At 55.4% G+C, this 26767-nt stretch overlaps 1 protein-coding gene and 1 long non-coding RNA gene across 5 annotated transcripts in view; one reads left to right on the top strand and one right to left on the bottom strand.

Moving 5' to 3' along the window:
* MBP (myelin basic protein) overlaps positions 1-26767 on the top strand; it is a 100604-nt gene that overhangs the window by 20345 nt on the left and 53492 nt on the right. For all 4 annotated transcript variants that reach the window (XM_059140779.1, XM_059140780.1, XM_059140781.1 and 1 more), the window contains exon 3: positions 15416-15503. In XM_059140779.1, coding sequence (XP_058996762.1) covers positions 15416-15503 — 88 coding nt within the window. The remainder of the gene's footprint in view (positions 1-15415; positions 15504-26767) is intronic.
* LOC131811835 (uncharacterized) lies at positions 12176-14541 on the bottom strand. Its single transcript, XR_009346127.1, has 3 exons — positions 14113-14541; positions 12737-13144; positions 12176-12425 (listed from the first exon to the last, which is right to left on the bottom strand). It is a non-coding gene; the product is annotated as an uncharacterized LOC131811835 (long non-coding RNA).

The following is a 26767-nucleotide window of genomic DNA, read 5'->3' on the forward strand; positions in this document are numbered from 1 at the left end:
GAGAAGGGTTTCACAGCTTTCCGAATGAGCGTCTGAGATGATCCGTGGCATTTAGACGGGCACCAGAATAGAAGGAGACGCCGTGGGCCGCTGCGCTGCTGTGGACTCCTGTGTGCTCCCGCAGGGGTTCCGTGCGGCCCACTTGGACGTGGGGGACGGTCGGAGCAGTGTCTGTGTCAGGGTGCCGGGCTGACCTGTGATCAGAGGGTCTCTGCGGGGCTGTCTCTCTCCCCTCCCGCACCCCTGCTGAGGACCCGTCCCATGTCGGGGTGGGTGTGACTCCCTGCTCCGGCCGGGGCCTCTGTCCAGCGCCTGGAAGGAGTCCCCTCCCAGTAGGACCTTCGGCGACGGGTTTCCCCCGTGACTCAGCACCCCGCGGTCTTCCCACCGCACTCTCCGTCCCCCGGAAGAGCACAGGACGGGATGCCGGAGGGAGGGGTGTGTTCCAGAAGGCAGAGAGAGACGGCCACCTTCCCAGCCTTGCACGTTAGTGGCTGGTGGAGCAGGACGCAGGGCAGGGCGGCCTGAGAGCCCCGTTCCCGTGGCCCCGGCACGGAGCAGAGCATCTGGGGGTGAGCGTGAGGGAGAAAGACTGCAGCCACGGGAGGAGCCACGGGACTGTTTCCGTGAATCATTCCCAGCCTTCGGAAACGAAGAAAGCCCTATTTGCCTTTGGTTCCGTGGAGTTTTAAGAAGGCTCACTAATTTATCAGCACATTGTCACTGGGTCTGTGTTCATGCTGGGGATCGGGCAGACCCAGGAAGGACGCGCCCCGGCAGCCCTGGAGGCCCCAGGGGCACCCGTGCTCGCTGCCCGAGCCCTGGGTCTGGCTGAGACTCGCCGCATGCTCTGGCCTCCCCCGTGGAGGCTCCTGGAAGAAAACTGGGTCCACGGGCTAAAAATAGCCCCCTTGCCTTTGGGGAGACTCTACCTGGAAGATGGCCCTGGGGAGCCCAGTAGGGAACCTGGCCAAGGGACAGAAGACATTTGTGTCACCTGGCTACAGCGGGGATTCAGGACCTTTTGTCCACTTGAATGAAAGGTGTTGGACCAACTGCCCCTCACAAGAGACTGTCCATTTGCAGCAGGCCCTCAGCGTGGGGTCTGCATGTGACCGGCTGTGACCAGTCCTCAGTGTCGGGTCCGTGTACGGCAGGGAGACAGGAGAGAGACCATGTTACTTGGGCTCCTGGGTTTGGGGTTCACTCAGCGTGGGACTGCATTTCCCTGCCACCATACCTGGCTCACAAGTTCCCCATGTTTCTGGATGTTTCTATCTCATTGGTTTAAGGAAAAATATACCACACTGAAAACCAAAATCTGAGCACCTACAAAGTTTAGGTTCATGCCTGAACCTTGCAGTGGGGAGTGACTTCTCCGTCTGGTTTCCAGTCAGACCAATCAGTTCTCCCCGCCGTTCTTCGGAGCCGAGCGCGCCCAGACGCGGGCAGTACGCACCAGCACGTTGCCTCTCCAGGGATAACCACGTCCCCCAGAAAGGCGTCCGTGTCTTGAATCATCATTAAAACGCACTCGCTTGACGAGACCCTCCAGACGGTACACAAACGACACTCTGAGAAATGAGACGCTGGTTTGCGGATACACGGCACTTCCCATCCTGTGTGGACCGTCTTCGCTTTGGTGGGAGAATCCGTCTCTTCTGAAAGGACTGACAGCCCAGCTGTGCGGGGGCCGCCCTTGTCCGTCCACGGGGTGATTCCTTAAGGCCTTTCCTTGACGGAGTCCTACATCCTGCAACTCATCCCAGCTGTGGGACGCCGCCGGGTCTTTTCGCCGATTTAGAAGCCTCTCTTCTGGCCGCGCCAGCCTGGGAGTGGGAAGTCATCCTGTTTGAAGCCATCATTAGGGGGAGAGGCCCTCTGCTGTCATCTCTCCTCCCCACACAGAAATTGGGTTCACTGAAGGCCCAGCTCATGCGAGCTCTGCTGGCAGCTGTGCCCTCAGCGTCCCCTCCCCACACAGCCCATGGGGGAGTGTGCCCTGGGGACCCCGCCCTCTGCCAGCCCCGGGCCGGGTGACGGCCTGCAAACCCCGGCAGGGTGCTGTCCGTGCCATGGGGAGAAGGGCATGATGGGACCGAGCCCAAGCCTTTCAGTCTTCCAGACGCCGTGGCGCTGTTTCCTCCCGATGCCACACGTCCTCCTACACTTCTGATGCAAAGTGACACTGTCACCACAGCTATTTCGCAGAATGGGAAGTGGACTTACGGAGAAAGCCACTTCCTGCAGTCACCCCAGCCCCAGCCTGCAGCATCGTGTGGCGGGGCTGCGGGCCTGCTGGGTGCTGAATTCACCCGGAAATATTTACCGTTCTGATGGGCTTATGGCACCTGGGCCGATGTTAGACCCATATGTGTGTAATTTCTGTTTTCTTGGGAAAGTCGCATAAAGAAAGCTTTTTGAGAACTCAGGTCGTTCTTAAGTGAATCATATCTGTTTAGAAGCTTAGGGATCTGGAAAGTGGAAGGTACATCCTCACAGGCCTGTATCAGATTGAGAAACACCTCAGCCACGTGGAGTTAATCCTTAGTGGGGTTCCGGCGGGCATCCATGGTAGCGTGTCTTCCGCAGAGTTCCAGAATTCACTCTGTATCCCCTGGCCTGTCCGGGTCTCTCTAGCTCACACTCGTGCGCACGCGCACACACACACACCGTAAAGCAGTCCTCTCCACCCCATTGTGGACCATCGGACGACCTTCCCAACACAGGTGGCCAAGAAGCAGGTGATCTGTGGCTAGAGTCCCTGAAGAACCAAATTTTAAATCTTATTGAATTTTAAATACTTTAGACGTCAATAGCCATGCGTATGGAGGGGCAGCGTGGCCTCCTGGGTCCTCCGTCCAGGTCACCTCAGTTCTCAGACCTCCTGAAATCCTACCAAGCATCGACCCATTTTGTCTATGAAAAGAACTCTGGTCTCTCTCAGAGTCATTGAGTTTCATGCAGAAGCTCCAACTGGATGCAGAGAGTGAAATCCTTGGAGAAGCAGGGACACACACACACAAATACCAGAAACTGCCCAGGAGGGCGCCAGGGCGCTCTCCGCTTCCGCCACCAGTGCGCCTGCTCCCACACGCCCCTCCCCGCTCAGCACGAGGCTCTGTGTCCCCCGTGCTCCGCCCGGGACAGAGCTCAGCCCCGCGCACGTACAACAGCACACGTGTGGACAGATGGCTTCGGGCTTTAATGCACGCTGCGGTTGGCTCTCCCGACTTATCCCAAAAGAACTGCAGCGAGCGCCTGAAAAAGAGAAAATAATGTGGAAAACACGCCCTCGGAAAGAAACATTCTGAAACCTGTCATAGTCAATAACCTTCTTATTTTACTTCTGGAAAACTCTTGAGTGGGCCTGTGAGTGACTTGAGAACAGGTCGCAGAAGGTAACGTAAAACACCTTTTCACAGTTGGGTTTTGTCCAGTCGTGCTTGATGAGAACCAGGGCCGCCTCTGAAGGCGGAATACATGGAACCCACCAGCCGGGGTTTGTCCCCGGGGGGTACGGGCACAGCGCCCACCGCTGGGGATGCTGGTGACATTTCTGTTCGAGATGTGGGATTTTTTTTTTTTTTTAAGATTGTATTTATTTGTCAGAGAGAGAAAGAGAAAAACAGAGCAAGCACAAGCAGGGTGAGGGGCAGAGGGAGAAACAGGCTCCCCGCTGAGCAGAGAGCCCAATGTGGGACTCGATCCCAGGACTCTGGGATCATGACCTGAGCCGAAGGCAGAGGCTTCACTGACGGAGCCCCTCAAGGTGTCCTGAAATGCAGAATTTGTTACTGACATTAGAAAACCGTCCGACTAAGCTTTACGTTCCAGCAGAGCCTAGAACGTGCTGAGTCAGCAGTGCTCCTGCCCTTAGGACCAACAGAGAGATAGGACCCTAAGCTGGATTCTGATGCTTAAGGAATAGAAGTGGGTAATTTGTTTCATCTGATACAGGAGAATGCTCGCACCTTTGTCAGTTGAGGCGGCAACAAGTCTACAAACACACGTGATTACTAAAGACATAAATAAGGTGTAATTAGTAACAAGGAACAAAGCCACCCATCAACACCCCATCATAAAACACTGGGCTGGTTATGAAGCAGTGCCCCAGGCAGCATAAACCTGCGTGGGGTCCGCAGGCCGGGCCGGGAGTGTGTGTGTGTGTGTGTGTGCGCGCGCACACGCGCGATCACATGTGCTCAGCCCCCGCCTGGCCCCCCTTACCTCGGACGTGGCCATGCACCGCACTGTGCAGGACCCGTTCCCTCAGCCACACTGGGGCCTCGGGCTCAGGCTCAGGCTCAGGACCCCAATGGCTCCCGCTTTGCTTTCTGGGCTTGACCCCCAGAGATGCTCATGTTCTGGCTCTTGAGGCTCCCAAAGGCTTGCTTGCAAAGTTAGTCTCCATCAGAAACTGTGGCCACAGTTTGCCGCTGCTATCTTTGGGCCACAACAGCTGTTAGGTGTAAGAGATAATTTTAACACAAGTTATTGAGTAGAAACAATGTAGCAGTAAAATGATTCTTTGTGTAAAACTAAGGGCAGACTGTGCACCAGAGGCCACCCGGCCCACAGCTCTGCCTTCTTTCTGTAGTCACGGGTTACCTCCCTGGGCTTCGGGCCGGCCCATGGCCTGAGACAGGAGCCCGGGGCTCCCATGAGACCAGACTTTGTCTCGTCTTGTTCTTAGCTGGACGCACAGGGCTTTCTTTCCTCGTTTCTGACTTCTTTCTGTGTTGTTCCCTATTTCCTCCGCCCCCAGGTGCGTGAGGCTCAGCTCTGGTGAGAGAGCCGGGGCCGGGGGCGGGGGCGGGGGGCCGGCGGGCGGGGGAGTCCGAGATCTGGCCCTCGGCGGGTGCGTAAGAAGGAAGCAGCACGCTCCTCCCGGCGCGCGGTGCAGGAACCAGTGTTCAAGCTCCGTGTTGGATTTACACCGGCTGAGAACATGATCTCGGGGATGGCTGGGCCGAGAGTCCCGCACGGGCCGCTGGTGATGTCGGCGGCTCTCGGACGGGGCGGCCGCTGGGAGGCGTGAGAGGTCCTGTGGTCACCACCCCCAGCTGGCCCTGCCGTCGTCACGGGCGCTCAGTCAGCTGCTGGCCGAGTGCTGCTGGTCAGCCGCGCCGGGGCTCCGGAGCGCCGCTGCGTCCCTCCGTCTCCAGAGGGCTTCGGTTTGGTCGCTAACAGGGAAGACCTGTCCTTTCACAGGAAGACTCCCAGCTTCTTAAGGAGGAAGGAGAAGGACTTCTTGATACTCAGTACAAGCGTCTTACAGTCCTTTTAGCGACATGAAACTGAACAGTCTGGCTTTCAGAATGTTGTCTCCTGTCTTTTCTCACTTGCGACTTTAGCGGTGTGGTTTTTGAAGTTTAAATTTGGAAGCCAGAGATTTTCTGTGCTGGACTGGGTTTGTGTAAAATTATCTTTCTGAGGGTGCGGGTGCGATGTTCCGAGTCCGCCAGCCCCAGAGTCCGGGGGACGCGCTGGGCGGCTGCGCGCAGGCCTTCTCCTGCTCTGCTCTGCACTTGGGGGATTGTAACGTGTCGTTCTCCTAATTGGTAACTTGGTGCCTTCATTAATTTAATTATCATATCGTTAAAGAAAAGCCTAGTTAAAATTCATTTTTATGTTTCTGCAGCTTTTAATGCCTACAAAACAGACTCTCATTTAATGCGTTCTTAATCACACTTCAGCACAAGGTGTTTGTAAACAAGCTCAAGTCTTAAGGAAGGAAGTGAGGCGAGTCGGTAATGACATTAACCACACGTGGCACCGTAGGATGACAGCAACGCGGTTATTCATAGAGGTGTGTGCTGCCTCATAATTGCAGTAAGACACTTAAAATACCAGCGTCTCCAAGTTCAGAGCAAAGGCGAGCTCCAGTGTTGTTTTCGGATGTGTTGGAGCAGAGGCCCTGCCAGCACAGCTTGCACGTTCTCTCCCTCCAGCCAGGCTGTCCTCTCCTGCCCCCTGCGGGGGCCACCTTGCACCTGCTGCCCTCGTCTGGACAGGCAGCACCTCCCCTCCCCCACTCTCGCTGGCCCTGGCCTCGGCCCGGACCCCCACTTGCAGCTGCCATCACACCATCCTTGTGCAGCTCCCCACCCCCAGGCTGGGTTCCTTTTGTTTCTCCCAGAGGCTTTGCCTGAGACTCCAGCCTCCACCCTGAGCTGGTTTCCTCACCCAAGAGAGGGGCTGGGGCGTCCAGCCAGCCCTGACCGCGGAGCAACCGTGCCAGTTTGGGCCTCTCCTTTGTCTGCTTGTTGGGCCCTGCTGTCCCCCGGGTTCTGTGCTCGGAGGTAGGGATGCCGTTCTGCACTCAAAGTCAAATGTATTTATTTATTTATTTTTATTTGGTGGTTTTTTTGTTGTTTTTTTTTTTTGTGGGTTTTTTTTTTTTTTTTGAAAGACGCTTTTTTAATTTTTTTTTTTTGAAGATTTTATTTACTTGACGGAGAGAAATAGCAAGAGAGGGCAGCAAGCACAGGGAGGTGGAGAGGGGGAAGCAGGCTCCCCGCCGAGCAGGGAGCCCGATGTGGGGCTCGATCCTCAGACCCTGAGATCATGACCTGAGCTGAAGGCAGATGCTTCGTTTAAAGATGACAGTTTCGGGGCACCTGGGTGGCTCAGTGGGTTGAGCCTCTGCTTTCGGCTCAGGTCATGATCTCAGGGTCCTGGGATCGAGCCCTGCATTGGGATCTCTGCTCGGCAGGGAGCCTACTTCCTCCTCTCTCTCTCTGCCTACCTGAGATTTCTGTCAAATAAATAAATAAAATCTTAAAAAATAAATAAGTAAAGATGACAGTTTCGACTCCCGAACTCTGTCTGCCTGCGGCCCCCGGCAGCCGCCCCTCTGGGGACCCCAGCACCGAGGGCAGGAGGGACCCCTCCCCTGCCCCCGCCCCTGCACACCCTGTTCCTGTTCCCCTGCAGGGGTGCTATCAGACACTGCCAGCACTCGGGAGCCCTTGGCCTGACAGGGTGCAGTCGCCTGGCCCAGGCTCATCTCAGGGAGGAAGAAATGGACGCCTCCTTGTAGGTATGAAGCAAGGCCACCAGGAACGGGCATCTGAGGTGCGTCTGCTGAACGCTGGGCTCCTGCCTTCGCTGCCCTGCCGCTCCATCCCCCGACACCGAGGGTGCTGGGCTGGCGGTGCCCCTCTCGCCTCCAGATCGTGCGCGAGACACTCCTGGTTCTCACTGGCAACGGCTGTGGAACTGAGTGTGGTTTGCATCCAGAATCACCGATCTTGGGGTTTTTTCTTTTTGTATCAAATTAATAAAAGAGCTATAGGAACCACCCCTCACACACCAGATTAAATAAATTGAATGCAAAATCTTTTTTTGCCCTTCTATTCTACGTCAGGACCATTTTAGTTCTTTTAAAAAGTGGTTTAGTGCAGTGCATTTCAAAGTGAGGTATAACGAGATTTGTACGCTATTCCAAGAGCATTAATAAACACTTCCTTCTGATGAGCCATTTCTAACACGAAGTCTCTTCATTTCATTGCTGGAATGCAGAATATTTAGTTACTCTGTTTAGGAATGTTGAATTTCATGCTTTTCTTGTCAAGTCTTCAGAGTTTAAAAGAAAACCGAACTTGGTTTTTATGTTTTTGTTCCTGAGCCTATAACTGTGGTCTGGACGCAAAGAGACAGAGGGTGCTCTTTTTTAAGTACCAGTTTCTGCAGTGCTCGGGGCTCCGCCGCCACGTGACCTGGTAGGGTGAGTTACATGCTCCATAAAGAGGTTTTTCAAGGGGCGCCTGGGTGGCTCAGTGGGTTAAGCCGCTGCCTTCGGCTCAGGTCATGATCTCAGGGTCCTGGGATCGAGTCCCGCATCGGGCTCTCTGCTCAGCGGGGAGCCTGCTTCCCTCTCTCTCTCTCTGCCTGCCTCTCTGCCTACTTGTGATTTCTCTCTTTCAAATAAATAAATAAAAAAAAAAAGAGGTTTTTCAAAATATTTTTGTAACTCTTATCTTCATCTGACTACACTCTGACTTAATTTTATCCTGAATTATGAAACCAGAGAAGGTCTGTGTCTTGAAAAACAAAATTTCTCCTGCACGTGCCTTTTCCGAATGAGGGATCTGTCATACTGCTCCCGGTGATTGGACCTCTCAGCCCCTGTGCATGTAAATTCTCGAAGAGGACTTGATCTTATCATGGAGCGCGTGACTCATCTTGGTGCTGGATGAGGAGAGACAGGAGGCAGCCGGCTTCGTTCCTGCAGCCCTGAGAGCACGCTGGGGCAGGTCTGCGCCCGGGTCGCGGGCACAGCGGCGTCCGGCTTTGAACAGAGCATCTGCAGAGACAAGCAGTGATTCCGTGGGCAGTGCCGGCTTGTTCCCTTAGAGCAAAGGCGCCAAAATGCAGGTTCTTGGGTGGGTGGGGGGGAATCTGTCTCTTTTTTCTTACTGCATTAATATGCTCATTAAAACCTGCTTTTTACTTAGAATGATTTTACTTCCACCTTTCCTAAGGTATGGAAAACAGGAGATAAAGGTTTGTAAAATAAATGATGGCGGCTGATGGTGTGGACTCTGCCAGCCGAGGGCCGGACCGTGGAGCAGGTTTCCCAGGGGCCGTGGATGCCCACAGAAGCCCCGTGGGGCAGACCATTCCCACACGACCGCTGGCCAGCAAGGGGGCTGCGGGGCACAGTCAGGAAAACAGGACCGTCAGCCCTCGCTGCTCCCCACCACATCCGCCTCCCAGCAGGCCGATACAGGAGCGCGTGCGGGCCCCGGTAGGGTCCCATGGTCAGGGGAGTTAACTAGGACCCTGAGGTTTTTATGACATAAAACTAAAGGAAACGTTTTCAGCTTCAAACTAAGAGGGTCTGAGTTTTCCATCCCCTTCTTCTGCTCTCAGGAATGTAACTGACCCTTTTGAGCTGAATGAATGTCTTAATTACCTGAATTGCCTTTAGTGCATTTTAACTGAATGCGCAGTTCGCTACGGCTAACTCTGGGAGCTGCCCCAAACGGCCGGCCTCTCTCTCCCTGTCCCTGTCTGCCCCTCCCCCCCACACCCTTCCTTATGTGACTCTCCTTATTTAAGACTGGACCAGCGGATCGAGCAGTAGCTTCCAGGAAAAAAATGCCAAGATATTTGTGTTCCTAAAATAGAAGCCAGTATGTCCGGTTACGCAACGGGCCTCGATCAACAGTTTTACCGTGACGCAAGTTCATGCTTGTTTTGCTACGACTTCTCAAAGTCAACCCTTAAATCGAGCTCTGAGCTCATGTCTTTGCCGTCGTTATTTGAAAAGCACCGCAGTCCTAATTACACTACAAAGCGGTCTTGGCAGAGACGGTGGTGTGGACACTGAGTCGTTACACGAGCCGCTCCGGAAGCGGATGGCTCCGTAAACTACCTTGGATTCAGAGCTGTAGGTCTCTTGCTGTGACGCTGGGACCTTCCCCTGGGAGCTGCCTGTGCGCTGACCTCTGAAGGCTTCTCAGACGCGCCTTCTGGAGCTGTGAGTCCCAGGCCGGACGGCTCACTCACTGAGAGCCCACGGGCCGGTGGTTTTCAGTAGGTTTGCAGACACACGGGACAGTCTCAACAATTTTAGATATTGACCTCACCCCATAAAGCGCGTGTCCTGTTTTCCCCTCAGCCTCTCTGCCCCGGCCCTCGGCCACCAGGAGTCTCTTCCTGTCCCTGGGTCTCCCTGATCTGGACATTTCACGTGAATAGAATCATGTGACGTGTGGTCTTTCTCTCGGGCTGCCTTCGCGGCGTGGACGGCGTCCTGAGTCCGTCCGAGCTTCCTGCTGTCTTACGGCTGAATGACCCCTGCTGGGGGCAAGAGCTCACGTACGAGTTTCTGTGTGGACACGCGTTTCGTTTCTCCTGATACACTCTCTTGATTTAAAAAGCAAAACCTGGATTTTCATGTACTCATGTCATCAGAAAGGCTCGCTGTGTTTTCCGGATGCCATTCCGACGACGGGTCCTGGAGAGGAGCCCTGGCCTTGACCTCACACCTCACGGAGAGGTCACATCATTGTCTGTCCTTCTGCAGGACAAAAGCCTTTCGGTGTCTCTGTTCATAAATTCATTCAGGTTAGTCACTGTCACCCGACGGAGAACTAACCAGCCGAGGAACTAGAATAAATTCTTCCAAAATTTTCATTCCTCACATTTCAAAAACCGATCTGGGATCTTGGTGCTGAGTCCCATGGGGTCCCCACACCGGACGAGCGAGCTACTGCGAGGAAGGGCTCCTTGCCCAGGCTTCACCGGGTCCTGGCTACCTGGGCCATGTTGTTGTTCTTTAACAAACAGCTCTGTTGAGGCGAAATCACGCACCATAATGTTCACTCGTCTCAGGTGCACGGCTTGGGACGTTCTAGCATATTCACAGGATCGTGCAGCCGGCACCACGGCCTGATCCTATAACCCATTCGTCCGTCACCTCCAAAGAGACCCGGCACCCGCTTGCACTCCCTGCCCGTCCCCCTCCCCCAACCCCCGGGCCCCAGGACCAGCATCTTCCAGTCCGTCTAGTGTTGGCCGCTCCAGACATTTCACGGATGTGTCTGTGTCACTGTGCCGTGGCGTTTGGCCACCAGCTGCTTTCATAGGACAGCGTTTCCCAGGCTCGTCCACAGGGAGGTGCCCGTTGTTAACGAATATGTTCCGCTGCCGGAAGACGCAGCACTCTCTTGCCCGCTCTCTCACCTGGGAGCGTTGGGGTTGCTTCCCCGACGTGGTGTTAGGAATGTGCTGCCGTGAACACCCCCAGGCAAGTTTTGTGTGGACGTGTGTGTCCGTTTCCCATGGACACACACTGCTAGTGGATTGGATGAGTCACACGGTAACTCTACAGTCAACTGTCTTGCTCGGTGGCTGCACCACTTAGAGCTGTGGCGGGGCTTCAACTTCTGCATTCTCTGATCAGCAGTGGCTGTTGTCCGTCTTTTTGCTTGCATCCATCCTAGTGGATAATGTGGGGGCACCTTTTCTTGTGCTTATTGACCGTTTGCACGTCTTTTGTAGAGAAATTATTCAAAATCTCACCCATTTTTTAAAAATTGGGTGTTTTGTCTTTTTGTTGTTGAATTGTAGGTGCTCTTTACATATTCTGGACACTGGTTCCTCATCAGACAGATGATTTGAAAGTATTTTCTCCCTCTAGGTTGTTGTTTTACTTTCTTGATGGCATCAGTTTCAGCCCAGTTTTAAATTCTGATGAGGTCTAGTTTGTTATATCATTGTGGCTGTGCTCTGGTCTCCTATCTAAGAGCCACTGACACTGGGGCACTTGATCTAAATTAAATCTGATTCTCACCTTCAGGTCTCTATTCTGGTCATGTTGTCCCTCCTCTCAAACTCAAAAGAGTTTTGGTGACTTAAAAAGTATTTTTATAAAGAATTTATTGGTATCAAACACATTAGTGAATGGATTTGTCATTATTGCTTCCTCTCAAATACTTCCCTTTGTCTAGAACAGTGGCTTTCAACTAGGAGTGACTCCTTTCTCCCAACAGGGACATTTTTTCAGTGTCTGGGGACATTCCTGGTTGTCAGCAGAAGGGTACCATGAGCATCTTGTGGGTAGAGGCAGGAGATGCTGCGAAACGTCCCACGACACACAGGAAAGCTGCGCCCCACACGAGCACTGACCTAGCCCACAGTGTCAAGGAAGTCACATGGAGAGACCCTGGTCTAGACTCAGACCTGCCCTTCTGCTTTGATATCCCCATTCTGCTCTGATTCCGCATAAGAAGGGACATGCCTTTGAGACGGGTCATGACTCGAGTTTTCATCTTTCTTCATGGTCTTTACTTTGACCCTGAAAGCTCACCGTGTTTTGCTAGTATCTGTTATTTATCCAAACCTAGCCTAGAGCAAGAGTAAGGACGATCCTTTTATTTTTTTTAAAACTATTTTATTTATTTATTTGACAAAGAGAGATCACAAGCAGGCAGAGAGGCAGGTAGAGAGAGAGGGGGAAGCAGGCTTCCTGCTGAGCAGAGAGCCCGATGTGGGGCTCGATCCCAGGACACTGAGATCATGACCTGAGCCGAAGGCAGAGGCTTTAACCCACTGAACCACCCAGGTGCCCCTGATCCTTTTATTTTTAAGAAACAAACCAAAAATGCTGAGTAATTACTGCACAGTTTATAAGGTGTCACCGTTTCTTACTGGAAGACACCACGGACCGTAGGGGGAACCTGATTTTAGATGTTGATGCTTGACAGAATGCACCTGCAGTGAATAAAAACGGCAGCTAAAATGTATGGCGCTGCTTCTCCAGTCATCCTTGTTTTGTACTAAGTGAAGAATAGGACATTGAGGTCAGCCTCAAAGTGGGCCGTGACACCAGGACGCGGGACATGAACCTCCAGCTGATGGGACAGTCGGTCCAGAAGTGTTCTCTGTTCAAGTTTTGTTCTCCTACAGAACTAAATAGGGAGATATGGAAAAAGACATGGTCAGCCACGTTCGGCTTCCCCTGCTGAAGCAGAAGTTACCCATTTTAAACAACAGTTGAACGGTTTTCTCTCCGGCACCTGCTGGGTGTCAGGCGTGGCGAGGTCTGGGTCAGAGGGCTTTAAGGCAAGGTCTTCCCTGTTCTCAGACACTTTGCAGTGTGATGGGGAGAGAGGAGTGAGTCCGTGGGGGTCTGCGGTGGGGAGGGGCTCCGACCTCCACCCCCGGGGAGGAGGAGGTGGAGCTGAGGGCCGGGCAGGGTGCGGTCCTCGCCACAACATACCTTCCCCCGCCCTCTGCCCCGCCTGGCCCCCGAGGGCAGGAGGCTGGGAGGGCTGTTCCAGGCAGAGGGTCAGCTTGGCTCTGTTGTCCTCTGTCCCACAGAAGAGGCCGTGAACGTTTATTCCGGTTCCTGGAGACTTCCTGTTTCCCTGAACCCCCGACGCTGGAAGTTGCTTTTTCCTGAGTGTTGTCAATACGCTAGAAAATGCCGTCTCATTCCTGTCCCGCTGTTACCTCTTCAGTCGCTGTGACCCGGAGCGCGCTGGTCTCCGTTAGTAGTTACTGGTGAAACCGTTGGAGCTCAGCTCGGGAACCACCAAGCTAGTTTACTGGCCAGCCGGTGACAGCAGACCCCCACCATGTTCCGGCGTTGGTTATCGACACGCCTCATGACGCTGGCTCGAATTTACTTGTGGGAACAAGATTACAAATGCTGGTTGGGGGGATGTTCCCCGTTCAGGCTTCCAGAGGGACCTGGGGGTTGGGGAGCAGAGGCTGCTGCTGTGCATCCGGAGGGCTGGCCTCTGCCTCCCCAGGGCCACCGAGGTCCCCTGCCGCCTGGGCCTCGCCTTCTCTCCCACCTGCTGGCTGCCTGCATGTGCTTGTCCCGACCCGGGAATCTGTCTTGGTCTGAATCAGGCTTTCCGCTGACAGAGTAAGAATTGATGGCTTCCTCACGAGACGACTCCTGTTCGTCAAGACGGCTTCTGTTGCAAGCAGCAAAGCCCCCTCAAAGCCCCGGGACCAGGGAGGGAGGGGCGAGTCCAGAGACGGGCAGTCCTGGCTCAGGGGACCGCCCGCTGGTTTCACGAGGAGCATCTCTCTCCCTGCACGCACCCTACCCCTCAGCAGGCGTCTGGTCCCCCTGCACAAGGGGGGCCCGGGACGGGTAGTGTCCCCAAGATGGCACCAGGCCAGCTCAGCCCCAAGAGCCCCCCTGCAGCTGGCATCGGCCCTTGGCGCCACGTGCCCCCCCTCCCAGCATCCCAGAGATCTGACAGCGAAGGACGGGAGTCCCTCAAGGAGGGCCGCAGGGAAGCCGAGCAGGCCAAAGCCAGGGGAGCAGGCAGCTAGGTGCCAGAGCCAAGGCAGAGGGGAGGATTGTCACCTTTTCCCCCAGAGTTTCCATTTTTACTTAACAAAGAGCCATAGAGCAGTTCCTGTGTGCCTAGTGTGTCCAGAGTGCTTGCAAATACTAACTTTCCTAACCCCATTACCACCACAGCACACAACCATACAATGTCACTATTTCCTCTCCTTTGTAGGAAAGGAAACCCAAGCACACAGAGAGGTTAAGTGACTTGTCCAACGTCACACAGCTAATAAAGAAAAGCCAACCCTGAGTTTACTCCCAAGCAGTCTGGCTCCCCAACTTACAGCCCTGGTGACGGTGCCTGTCCCACTCTTCAGAAGGAGAATGTACAGCAGGAGGGACACCTGTCTCTCGGTCCTAGCTGGAGACTCAGGGAACGAGAGACACTTGGGAAAAGTGACTCAGAGAAGGGTGGAGGCCTGAGAGAGGCCAAGGGGCGCCGGAGCCTGGGCATGTCGCCCTGTGCCTGTGGCCCGTGAGTCCCGCGGTGCTGGTCATAACTGAGAGACTCGCAGACCAGGTCAGCGGTCACGGGCAAGAGCGTGGTGGCAGTGCTCGTGGGAGTAACCCAAGTGCAGGGCGCGCTGTGGCCACGAGGGCAGGTCAGATGGTGCCTTGTGGGCTGCGTGAAGCCACCGCAAGCGTTCCCTGTTACCGACCAAAGCACGACTCAGAGCAGTGTGCGCAGGGAGGCCCGATGGGGGTGCTGGGTGGCGGAGATGCGGACCTGCCGGGGGGGGCGCTTGGAGATGCGGGGGGGGCACGGGGATGCAGGGGGCACAGAGATGCCGAGGGGCACGGAGACGCAGGGCGGCGCAGAGACACGGAGGGGTGCAGACAGGCGGCGGTCGGCAGGGACATGCGGAGGGAAGGGGCGGTCCTTTCTGCTGTGCCCTGGGCAGGGCCTTTTGCCGTTGTGTTCCATGTCACACTAATGAGATACAATTGAGTAAACAAATAAGAAGAAACTAAAATCTCACCTACCCTATAACCTTAAAATATAAACTTAAAACGAACGTGCGCCTGGTGCAGCCGGTAGGGCTCCATGACAGAGGAGAAGGGAGGCCAGAGGGCAGCCCAGCCCCATGGTGGCACCTGACCCCTCCTCTGTGTCCTCTGGGTGCTGTGGGGACATCAGCATGGATTTCTGCCCCCGAAAGGGCCCCTTCTGGCACCAGGGCTGCCCTGCCTGGCTTCCAGGCAGCCGAGAGTGGAATTGAAGGAAGGCCGGTTCAGAGTCCGCGCCTTCCCATGCGTCCACCCACCGCACCGCAACCAGGGACCAGGCGGTTCGGCTCCCAGAGCACAGGCATGATGACCGGCCAGTGCCCATCCCAGGTGCTACTCCGTTTCTTTTGTATGAAAATAACCCACGGCCCAGGGAGTGCTTGCAGCCCAGGCAGAGAAAGGAGGTGGGAGCTCAAGCCTCTGCAGAAAGCCCACCCGCACCCGGAGACCCTCACAGCCGGGCGTTGAGCAGGGGACCGTGATTATCTGTGAATTTTCTAAGAAGAAAAGGGTATCACAACCATCTCGTTGACAAAGGTCCGGATCTCAAGAGAGGGTCTTGTTCTGTTTTGTTTCCAGGACGGAGAGAGCAGCACAGCAGAGTCTGACAAGAAGAAGGCCATACGCCAGCTCTCCCGGGAGGCCTCGGAAGACAACGAGGTGTTCGGTATGTGACCGGGAAACCGGAGGCCGGGGCTTCTTGTGCACAGATGTATGCATTTGGGGAAAGTTTTAAGTTTTTAGTCACTTGAGTAATCTGTGAGTCTGTTCTCAGTATTGAAAATGCAGAGGCCGTAGGAATATGGGTAAGACCGCTTGGTCAGCCTCCTGCATCTGTCCTCCGCGATGTGACCAAGCAGGTGGCCAGTGACAGCTGTCGCCGTCTAGTTCCTGTTCCTGTGCTTTGTGCTGTCTTGTACGTAGCCTCCAGAGACTTTCCAGGTGTAGCCGAGCTGTACACTATTTCTCTACTTATTTGACCACTGTGGGTGGAAAACCTAACGGGGCCTATAAAGCAGAATTAGAGGAAGTGAGACTGTCCCAGAGCCTAGATATTTCAACCACAAAGAATGACTCAGGAGGTGTTGAAAATAACCATTTTCTATAAAAGTTTACTTTTCTGTGGAGCCCGCTGGCAGCACGACTCAGCCGCATTTCTGCTCCCTCCCCTCTGAGAAAGAACCAGTGCCTTTTCGTTTGATTTTAACATTAAGAAAATTACCTTTCCTGGGCACCTGGGTGACTCAGTGGGTTAAAGCCTCTGCCTTTGGTTCAGGTCATGATCCCAGGGATCCTGGGACCCAGCCCCACATCAGGCTCTCTGCTCTGCAGGGGGTCTGCTTCCTCCTCTCTCTCTGCCTGCCTCTCTGCCTGCTTGTGATCTCTGTCTGTCAAAGAAAAAAAGAAAGAAAGAAAAAAAGAAAGAAAGAAAGAAAGAAAGAAAGAAAGAAAGAAAAAATTACCTTTCCCATGGGACTGTGGTATGCCATGACTTGCCACCATCACGTGGCTGAGCGAGACGCAATGCAGATCTGTCGCGTGCCTTGCTCTGTTCCTCCTCCAAGAACCCCCACAGCTGTAGGAACAAAGGGGCAGCTTGGAGCTCCAGAGCAAGGGGGCTCGCTGGCCTATCAGAGGGAAAGGGAGCCGTTTCCTGGCTACCAAAGGGAATGTCCCTTGGGCAGTGTCTTGTGCCTGCAGCTTGCGACGCCCACGGCCGACAGGCCTCCTCGCCACGCTCCCTAGCCTGGTCGCTGCTTACTCGAGTAAGGGGTTTCTCGGTCCTTTCAGTTCCCTGGCAGGAAAAGCCGTCTCACTTTCCTATCTCCGATTCGTTTGCGGTCTTTCAAAAACCCTTCCCTTCTGTGCTTCCGCCCTGAGCAAGCGGCAGTAAGGACAGGAGTGCCGCTGCCCGCTCCCTCGACATCTTAGACTGTCACGAAACTCAGCATAACACAGAGGCGCAGAGGCTGAAAACAATGCAGACCAGTTTATGGCAGCCAGTGGGGTCCGTGCGAGAGGAATCGGCGTTCCACTGGTCACACCAGCGGCACGTTGGTTTTCCTGAGAACTTGGTGAGCAGTGGGGGGGCAGAGGGAGGTGATGCCCGAGTGTTGTCCGCTGCCTTCCCGTAGCGGGGCCCCCATCCCTCAAGGCCAGGGGACCAGAGGGGAGGAGCGGCCAGTACATGAGGCCAGAGGCCACCGCAGGAGCTCTGAATGCCGAGGGAAGGCGGTCTGCAGAACTGAATGGAGCATCTGAGTGTCGATGATTTCCATCAAGTCCATCTGCAAAGCTCTTTCCCTCGATGACCTCTCTGCTCCCATATTCCAACTCCATATGTATATTAAACACAGAAAAGCAAACGACAGAATAAAAATGTCCAATTCTAGGTTTCCTGTATGACAAGGGTACCTTCTAGAGGGATGCTGGCTAAGCTTACTTACTTTAAAGCAAACATCATCTTCCTCATTATTCCCCTGGTTATGTGCGTTCAGGCCCGTTCACAACAGTGTCTGTCCCCCTGTTCCTTTTAGACACACTCTGCACACGTGTGCATATGCACTTGTGACATAGTGCCAGGCAAGAAGGGTCTTCTGTGATACGTGTTTCCCTAAGTCGGCACAAGCACGGTTTGATTTTCCGAAGGCGGCCCCCTGCGGCCCTCTCAGTGGATACTCAGGCTGGGGACGGAGCCGTGCGTACGGGTGACTGTGCTCCCGTTTCCATCTTGGCACGAACCTGTGTTTGTCACATGAGTAATCTGTGAATCTTCTCAGTATTGGAAATGCGGAGGCCATACGACTAGGGGTATAGCGGCACAAGCAGACGCCGCCTGGGTAGTTTCCTGTGACTTCCCCAGTGAGAGCACTGGGCACACTTACGTGGGGGTCATGGTGCGCAGCCCTCACGCAGTCAGGAAACAATCCCTGATGGTCACCTTCACGACACGGGCAGCTCTCCCTGAATCCAGGCTGAGTCACAGAAGCGGAGAGGTGTGAGGTGTGGCCACCTGACAGCACGTGACCCTGAGCGAGGGTGGCTGGCTCCGATGGGGGCCTGACTAATACAGACCAGGAGTTCCTGCGGGACTGCAGGCATCTGTTCTTGAACTTGGGATAATCCCCCATTCCTGATGCTTTCCTAGAATCCGGAGAAACCCCTGTCCAAAGGGGCAGAATGACGAGGGAAAAAGAATCTCAGTGGATCTTGGCTGTCAATCGTGGCCGCCTAATCTTGGAAGATGTATCTGAGCTTTTTTTTAAATTATGAAGCGTTGTGGGAATGTCAGTCCAGATGAAGTCAGCAGTCGCCTCCCATTTCCCTGACTAGACAAAACTTACCCAAGTACCATTAAAAAAAAAACCCCATGCCTCGCGATGTTCTATGAACCCTGAGTCATTAGCAACCGGGTGGCGATAATCTTGAAGCTCCTGGCAATCACGTTGTTTGTGTGTCAGACGCATGGATCTTATCCTTTACCTGACAGATCTCTACAGGATCCAGGTCCTCAAGGTCTCTGCGAATGTCAGGAAAGACTGTTGTCCCACAGGTGGTCAGAGTCCTGGCTTAGGGACGGAATCAGAGGGGCTGGGAGGTCACGGCCAGGGGAAGACTACTGGCAGGTACCTGGAGCTTCCGGCGGACAGTCACAGAGCGCACGACTCAAAACCAGCCACGCTTCCCCAGCCTCCGTGAAGGCCAGAGCCAGCCGTGTACTTGGCAATGCCCTAAAGACTTTTACCTTTTCATTTCATGGGAAAATCCCAATGAAGGATTGTTCTTCGTCTAAATGACTCACTCATTCGAGCACACTTCTGCGTCTCCTCCTGTAATGTTTTTTCCTGACAGTGTGTGGTTATACTTAGGACTGTTTGCCTGGTTACCCAAAGAGGAAGAAAACATGGTAGCTTAGAGAGCTGTGTCTTGTCTGAGCTTTGGGGAACCAGGTCATTTTGTGGTTGGCCAGTTACTGAGCCTTTTTGTTTGTTTGTTTTCCACCATGCACCCACACGTGTGTCGTACACGATCCTCACCATTTGTAAAGCCGTCAGCAGGGAAGGCAGAACGGTCACCATGCCTCCGTCCAGAGTCCGCTAGCCACAAAACAAGGGCAGGTGAGGCAGTTGGGGTCAGCAGAAGCCTGTCCCTAAATTATAGTGACAAAGGAGCAAAATCCCCAAAAGAGGGCACCCCTGCTCTTTCCAGATGAGTATGGCTCCTTGTAGACACGACCCACGTCTCCAGAGTCAGAGCAGAAGGGATGAGTACCCAGCACATCTGGTGAGCTTGATCCCAGCTGCAGGACCCCAGGGTCATGGGAACATCGCCTCCCTGCCCCGGTGCGTAACGGCGCCCATGGCTAAGTGAGGCGCCCACGGCCTGTAGGGACAGACTCCTGTGGAGCTTCACAGGGAAAACCTTCACCAGCTCAGCGCTCAAATACCGGAGATGGAATTATCTATGTCTGGTGTTCGGCAAGAAAGGATTCATCCTGGCAACACTGACGCTTATGCAAGTACAATCTCTTAAGTATAAACGTGTGTATATGCGTGCCTTCATCTCACAAAGCTTCAGTTAGCTCACACGAACACACAGACGGTAAAACATGGAAAGCATACAGTCGAGGTCGAGTCAGGAACGACCACACACGTGAACCATACGGCGGTTGCTAATAGTTTGAGCTGGAGAGTCCCAGAGGCGCGGGCGGAAAGTGAGACCCTGTCCGTGTGTTCAGTGTCTCCATGTCTCCTTGTACGTGGGAGGCGGTGCAGCTGCGCGTTAGCTGTGGCGCGTCTGTCCGTGCCCTCATCTCTCGTGTCTTGGTCTCCTCCCAGGTAAGCAGGGGAGATAAGAAAACCTCCCAGAGCAAACGAGCAGGTTTGCAAATGTGCACCTGTACGGCACCCCGTCCCTGTCCCCCATGGGGACCGGCAGAGGGGGTCTGCATGCGGTCGTCCGAGGATGCCCAGCTGCGTTCAGCCAGTTGTAAGATCTTTTCTCGTTTCAGGTTTTATCACAGACGACCATGTGGTGTCCGCCACCGCAGGGCACTTTCCTGGCAGCTGTGGTGACTAGTTTCCTAGGAAAATTACAATAAACTGGGCAATGGACTTCTTCCCACCTTGGTGCTGGGTGAGGCACATGTCCCACTTGTGGCTTCACCTCGTCGCTGTCCTGCGTGGCCCGTGCACACCCCTCGAACCCTGCCAGTGACCGGGGTGTGGACGCCCCTCTGGATGGGGAGGGGCGGGAGGAACTGCGCTGCCACGTCTGGAAAGTACTCTCTGCCACCGACAGACCCCCTGGGAATCTTCGTACAGCATTGAGAAAAAAAACTTTGCTTTTTTTTGTTTCCAGGACCTTTCCATGAGGAGATCTTTTTGAGATGCTATTTCCGATATTATTTCTATTTGATCAATCCTGATTACTAGACTAAGCTACAAAATTAGTAAGAAACAGTCATGATGATACAAGATTCTGTCTCCCCTCAGTAATAATTGAAGGCCAGCGACCCACCCTGTGCTTTCCTGTGGACCTCTCGTTAACTGTCCCTCTGTCAAGGTCATCAGTGCCCTCCAAGAATGGCTTTCAGCAGCCTGCTCTTGCGACTCGTGGATGCTGACTTTAATTTATTGCTAATGATGGCTTCATTGCTGCCCGAGCGGTCACTCACATCTAGGCCAGCGACAGAATCAATATGGAGTGTGTCTTTGGGGCAGATAGAAATCGCAGAGTCACAGCCTCTGGTCTGATCCCTCCCCACCATGTAGAGATGAGCGTCTGCTGGCCAGGACAGAGGCCAGAAGGCCACAGAGACCGGACTGTAGCTCCTACTCCGGGCCCTGCCCTGAGCGCCCCCCAGGACACAACCGTGGGGAGCCCTTGGAGGACAGAAGCAGCTTTCATGTCTCTGTCTGACAGATACGTTAAAACGGGGGCACGCCCCGAGACATATTATTCTGTGCTTCGCCTGCCTGTGAATTGCTACTTTGTATCTTTGAAACCCACACGCACCTGCCAGGATTTGCACTGCCTCCTTGTAGTTCCCAGGCAGCCCCTGGGGGGTGCCCCTCTTTGCTTTCTGGTGGCGGACTCCTTTCTGGCCAATAGCTGCTACCCAGCAGGTGGCCCCGGGGGGGCAGTGCCTGAGGGCCCCTGCAGTGAGTGTGGGTGCTCAGGGCCGTGGGAGGTCTGGTTCTATGGGGCAGCAGCCCCCCTACCCGCACCCGCCCATGAGCTGTTGGACAAACATCCCGGCCCTCGGTTACTTTGGTGAGGTCGTATCCCCGAGTAACTCGGCGTGTGGACTCCAGACCTCTGGGATGACGTCCAGCCTCAGGTGTCCCGTGCATGTGGGGGTGCTAACAGCCGACCTCCGGGTCGTTGTGAGGAGTACACGCCATCAAGAAAAGTGAGCCCGGGTAGAGCTTATTGGGAAGGAGGCAGGGGCCGTGTGCGCGTCCACCGCTGTCTCCACCCAGGCATGCCTGTCCCGGGAAGTCTGGCCTCTCCAGGGAAACCCATCCCGCCTCGAATAGTCTGCAGAGAAACATGATATTTAATAGTATGTGGGGGTGCTGGGAGAGATGAAAAAGGCCAGTGTCCGGAGATAGCTGACCTGTTCGGCAGTCCGGAGCCTCTCTGTCCTCCGCCACGTGGGCCACAGGGAGGGGTGTTGCCGGGGTTCTTCCAGAGGCAGTGATCATCGCTAATGCTCCGGGGACCCTAGCAGGCTTGTGTGGCTCATGGACTAGGCACTCACCCACTGACCCACACACCACCGTGGTCCACGTACCCACAGGCACTCACCTGGATGATTCCAGGAGCCCCTCTGGCTCCTGCTTCTATCCAGACCTCCGCCCTTGCATCCAGGCTCGTCTCAAGACCATCACAGAGCACACAGCCCAGTGCACACCCCGCCCTGCCCAGAGCCCCGCCACCCTTGCCACAGTCTGTGGGACCCTGAGGGCCCAGGCACCTCTGATGGCACCTCCTACACTCCCCTGTCTCCCTCGCCGCCCCCCCACCCCGTCCTCTCTTCCTGGAGCACCAGGCTTATCTCAGAGGGTGAGATACCCTGAAGGAAGACAGTGTCCGTCACTTCCACTGAGGCTCGATGGGCCAGAAATGGTCCCGTGACCCCAGCCCACAGGCCCGGCACATGGCCATCATTGGCCAAGAGGACGGGAGCCAGGATGGGGAGATGCTGCCTCCTGCTGCCGGGAGCTTGGCTCCTACCGTGCGCCAGCTCTGCCACGGTGTGTTGTCTGCACCCCCCGGCACCAGTGGAAGGGGAGCCCCACGTGGCTGCTGTCTCCTTGCCGAGCATTTGGTGACCATACCGTGATCCGAGGGCCCCCACCCGCCCTGCTGCCTTGTCCTCTCTTCTCCTCTGAGGCAGACTTGCAGACTGTCGTGTTCAGGGAGCTGTGCCACCCAGACAATGTGTCCTCAGCCTGAGCCGTTTCCTCGTGAGAAGCTCTGCTCGGGGCCGCTGATGAGCGAGTGATGGCGTGGAAGTGATGTGCATCAGAACGTGGGCGCACGTGCTCCCGGTGCCTGTGAGTGTGCGTGGGCTTGCACGGGTGCGTCGGCGCAGGCTGGTGTGGGTAAGCATTCTTCCCACTGACAAAATATCTCCGAAAGTCTGTGCGTCTCTTTTCTCCTTTGACATTAGGAATTGCTAAGACTGCCTTCACTCCAGCGTTTCCGTAAAAATGGTTGTCCTTGGTTACGGTCTGTGGTTTTCCCATGTAAGTTCCTTGTAATGGTGAACCCTGGGCCACACAGCCCCTATGGGGAGTGGCTGCCCCCACCTTCCAGAAACCCCCCCCATAGGACACCCGCCTCCCCGACCGCTAGGAGGGACGGAAGGCCCCGCAGACACAGGTGCCTGCGCCGGGAGGGGCTCACCCTCCGAGGCCACCCCAGCCGTCCTGGCAGGCTCCCGCCAGCGGCTTCTTTCCCCCCCAGTTCAGGCAGTGGAGAGTCACGGCGCTCAGGGTCCAGGAGGGCTGAGGGAGGTTTCTCCAAGGCGGGCGTGGGCGCGCGTTCCCAGCACCTCCCCGCACCGTGCACAGAGGAGGTCAGTGAGGAGCTGGTGGCTGCACCAGAGTGAGGCCAGGGGGCGCCTGCGGGAACCCCCGTTGGCAGAGCCCGTCCCATGAGGGGACTCTGGTCCCAAGGAGGCTCGCTCCAGGGGAAGTGACGAGCTTGCTGGGTGTCCGGAGTCACAGAGGTCTGACAGTGCTGCCCGCACTGAGCCCTCTGGGCCTGGTCTTCACCCTGAAACAGTGGCTCCAAGTCACTTGAGGCCATCCGGGCCACAATAGGACACTGAAAGACTTCCAGAACAAAGAGGGAACACAGATCTTACAAATGCACAAGTGGCGACTGTGATGGGCTTCGGCCAGTTGCCAGCAACGGCCCCAGCTTGAGGCCCAGGGAGGCATGACCCTCCCTGCGTGGACCCTTCATGGGACCCGCTGCTCTGCAGAGCTGGCCGGCCCCGGGCTCCCGTTCGACAGCACCACGTTGCTCCCCGAGTCAAGCTGCCTTTGCCCACTCCGCCTCACGCGCCGCCGGAACTCGCAGAGTGAACTCGGGGGCCGCAGGGCGGTGGTGGACTGTCCCCTCCTGAAGCCTCTGCCCCCGGGACCAGACGCCTGGGGCCTGCGCACGGGACCCGCCGGCAGGCAGAGCGGCGCTCACGCACACCTGTCCCGGCTGCTGTGGCTCGGGGGTGGCCCTCATCTTCCCTCCGCCTCTTCCGCTGAGGGAAGGGCTGCGTGTCTCCTCCATGAATCCATACAGGGCAGGCCTAACCGCTTCCTTGCCTCCGCCAAGGGCGATACTGTTGGTATTTTTTAAACTGAAGAAATGACGTGTTTAGGAAGGAAAATAAAACAGCACGGTACGCTCTGGGTCTAGCAGCGCCGCGGGCCAAATGCAGCCAGACTTCCAGCTGTCCCTCCCCATCACGCAGCCTGACCCCGCTCCCGGGCACACCGCAGCCGTGACCGAACTCCGCTTTGCAGTTGCGTTCTGCCCGGTTTTCTCCTTGGAACTGCGATGTGTCATGTGTCAGGAGGGCTGTTCGTGGTCCTGTCCTCACGGTCTGCCCTGCAGCTCCATGGCTCGCAGACACGAGAGGGTCGAATGAAAGGCAGGCCCTTGCTTCAGGCCAGGCTTCTTGCTCTGAGTGGCATGTCCCTGCTGGGCCTCCCAAACCTCCCCATCCGTGCCTGGATCCAGAGAAGCGGTCCCCCGGCTGTCTGGCAGGTGACTTCCTATACCAGTGATGGTGGTGGCAGGTGGGCTGCTAATTGAGGTGATGAATGTGGCCCAGTCCCAGGGGTGTGAGGTTGTTGCTCTGGAGGTCGGAGGCCATGAGAGACTCGAGCATTCTGGAGGGCAGAGGCAGTTAGAGACGCGTGCTCCTGGGAGATTGGAGGCAGTTAGAGACGTGGGCTCCCGGGAGGTCGGGGATGTTCTTCAGCAGCTAGTGAAGTCGAGGTCATTCAGGCACGTCCTAACTGGAATGTTTCATTAGGTGGACTCAGTGCATTTGAGCCATTTTTATCTCAAGACTTTCCAAATTGTATGAAGTGTACATAAAGGCGCTCCTACCTTTCTCCCTATCTGACACCAAGGGGGGGGTCTTAACTCTGCCTCTAGCTGAAACATGTCTAAAGTTACTTCAAAAAATCATGTCTCGATGTTCAGTTTCTTTTTCCTGGGAGCTTTGTTAGGAGCCAGACCCATCAGCAGGTGTCACATCTCGCGGTCCCGTATCTGGAACGTGACACTGTGTCAGAGCGTGGCCTACCACAGGTGGAAAGACAGGGTGACGGGCAGCTCTGTGAAGTGAACACAGCAGGGACCCCGAGAAGGCTGTGTGATCTTGGGGGGAATCTTAGGACGAGATTTGTCCGTCCTTCTAGAATGAGGCCCCAACCACAGTGCCGTGGAACCTGATGCACTCTGCATGTCACCTATGCACGCATACACTCAATGGGCGCATGCACACACATGGGGCTGGGGGCAGGTGTCTCCCGCATCACCCCGAGCTGGTTCAGAGGCCGTGGGTGGAGGTCTGTCTGTGTGTGTGCGGGCACGGCGGGCAGGCCGTATGGGCCTCAAAGCTCTGACCTGCGAGCTCTGCTGCAGGTGTGCAGGCGTGCAGCTGGAGGGCTTCCTGGCAGCTTTGCCGCAGGCAGCTGGTGCCCGGACGGAAGACTGAAGAGCTTTCGTATTTCGGTGCGGTGAGGATGGCAGCGCCCGGAGGTCCCCGGAGTGCGGTGGTGTTGTCTTGGCTGCTTCTGCTGGGAGAGAACAGGACATTCATCCTGAAGGACTGGGGCTTTTCCCCCCACCACGGCATTTCCCACTGCACAGCAGTTTCTGGTCCCGGCTTCTGCCCTACATAGGAATCCGTCTCCTCGTGCAGGGGTGCTGTAGTCCCCCAAGTCATTCCTCCTCGTTTTCATCAAAACTGAATGAGAGGAAGGAGTATCTGTGATTGCGAAGGGGTAAGGACGGGAAGCACAAGAACAAAGAGAAAATTGGGGAACCCTAGACTGCCCTGCCGATTAGGACGGCAGAGGCCAAGGGGCTTGGATGCTAGGAACACAGTCACATCGTACGTTCGCGCTCCCTGGCTTCCAGGAGATGGTCCTTAAGGTTTCAGGGCCTGGGACAATCAGCAGCCCTTCGACTCAGTCAAGGAGCTCTCCCTGGGATACGCTGCACACACCGGCATAGGCTCTTCAAACAGGGCTGTTTCTAAGCCATTGACACAGAACCTTCCCCTGGGCAGCCCGTGCAGCTGGGATCCAGTCACGGAGTGTGCAGAGCAGGACCTGGTAGCTGGCTGTCGGCTCTGGCGAAGCTTATAAAGGGGGGGAAGTATGTAATTTGACATTTAAAATATAAGTAGAATGCTATTTTTGTGTTTCAGAACCCCAGTTTATTTTCAAAAATTATGTGAGTTTTCGAGTCTTTATTTTTGTAACTGCTTCTCTCCTCAGCAAGATCCCCGAGCCAGGAGAGAAGGGTTCTTGCCAGCTACGGCCCGATGAATCAGCAGTTGGCAAGTTTGGAAATCTTGCTTCCGTGGAGCCGTAGTGCTCTGGGGACTTGTTGCTTCTCTGAGTCAAGAGAGGACAAGAGTGGGGGACAGAATCGCTCGATGAAAACCTGTCCGTTCTGTGTTGCTGCTGTCCCCCTGTATGGGCGTCAGCAGTGACAGTGTCCACACTCAGGAAAACCTGAAACGATCCTTGCCTCCCTGGCTGTAGGAAGGATATCCCCCGGGGAGTCAAAGGTGGTCTGGAGTTGCCCGGTGACATCTGACCAGAAATAATGGGGTGCAGAACCAGGAGGACAGCAGAAGTGACCCTTTCCTGAAGGTGCACAAATCTGAGCTCCAACACCCTCGAATGGGCAAAATACTCCTGTCAGACTGTCTGGCATAACTTCCGGGCCACCCTGGCCTCCTTCCCATACTCGGACCCCGCCCTTGCAAGAACCTCAAAGACAAAAAACAGACCAGTGTTTCTTTCCTTTGGGTGTGACAGGGAGACAGACGGGACGTTCTCCATTCTGTATCTCGTGGGAGTGCAGGGGGCAGCAGGGGACCAAACAGTGGACACCCTGCCTCCTGGACATCGCTTCTCAACTGGCTTTGGATCCTCTGGCTTAGTAGATGGGTATCTTCTGCTCTGACCTCCTTGGGCCTCACTGCAGACATCTGTCATCTGCAGACTGTCATGCCTGTGGGACAGCGACCCGGGGGGCGACAGAGTCATTGACACAGTATTCTCCTCATGATGACACTGGCTTCTCCCTCCTCCCACCTCCTGAGGTCACCAGGCCCCGTCTGTTCCCCCCACCCCCCTTCACCAGCGGTCCTAAACACCGTCGCTG

Source organism: Mustela lutreola, chromosome 11 (assembly GCF_030435805.1).
Source record: "Mustela lutreola isolate mMusLut2 chromosome 11, mMusLut2.pri, whole genome shotgun sequence".
NCBI classification, from domain to species: Eukaryota; Metazoa; Chordata; class Mammalia; order Carnivora; family Mustelidae; genus Mustela; species Mustela lutreola.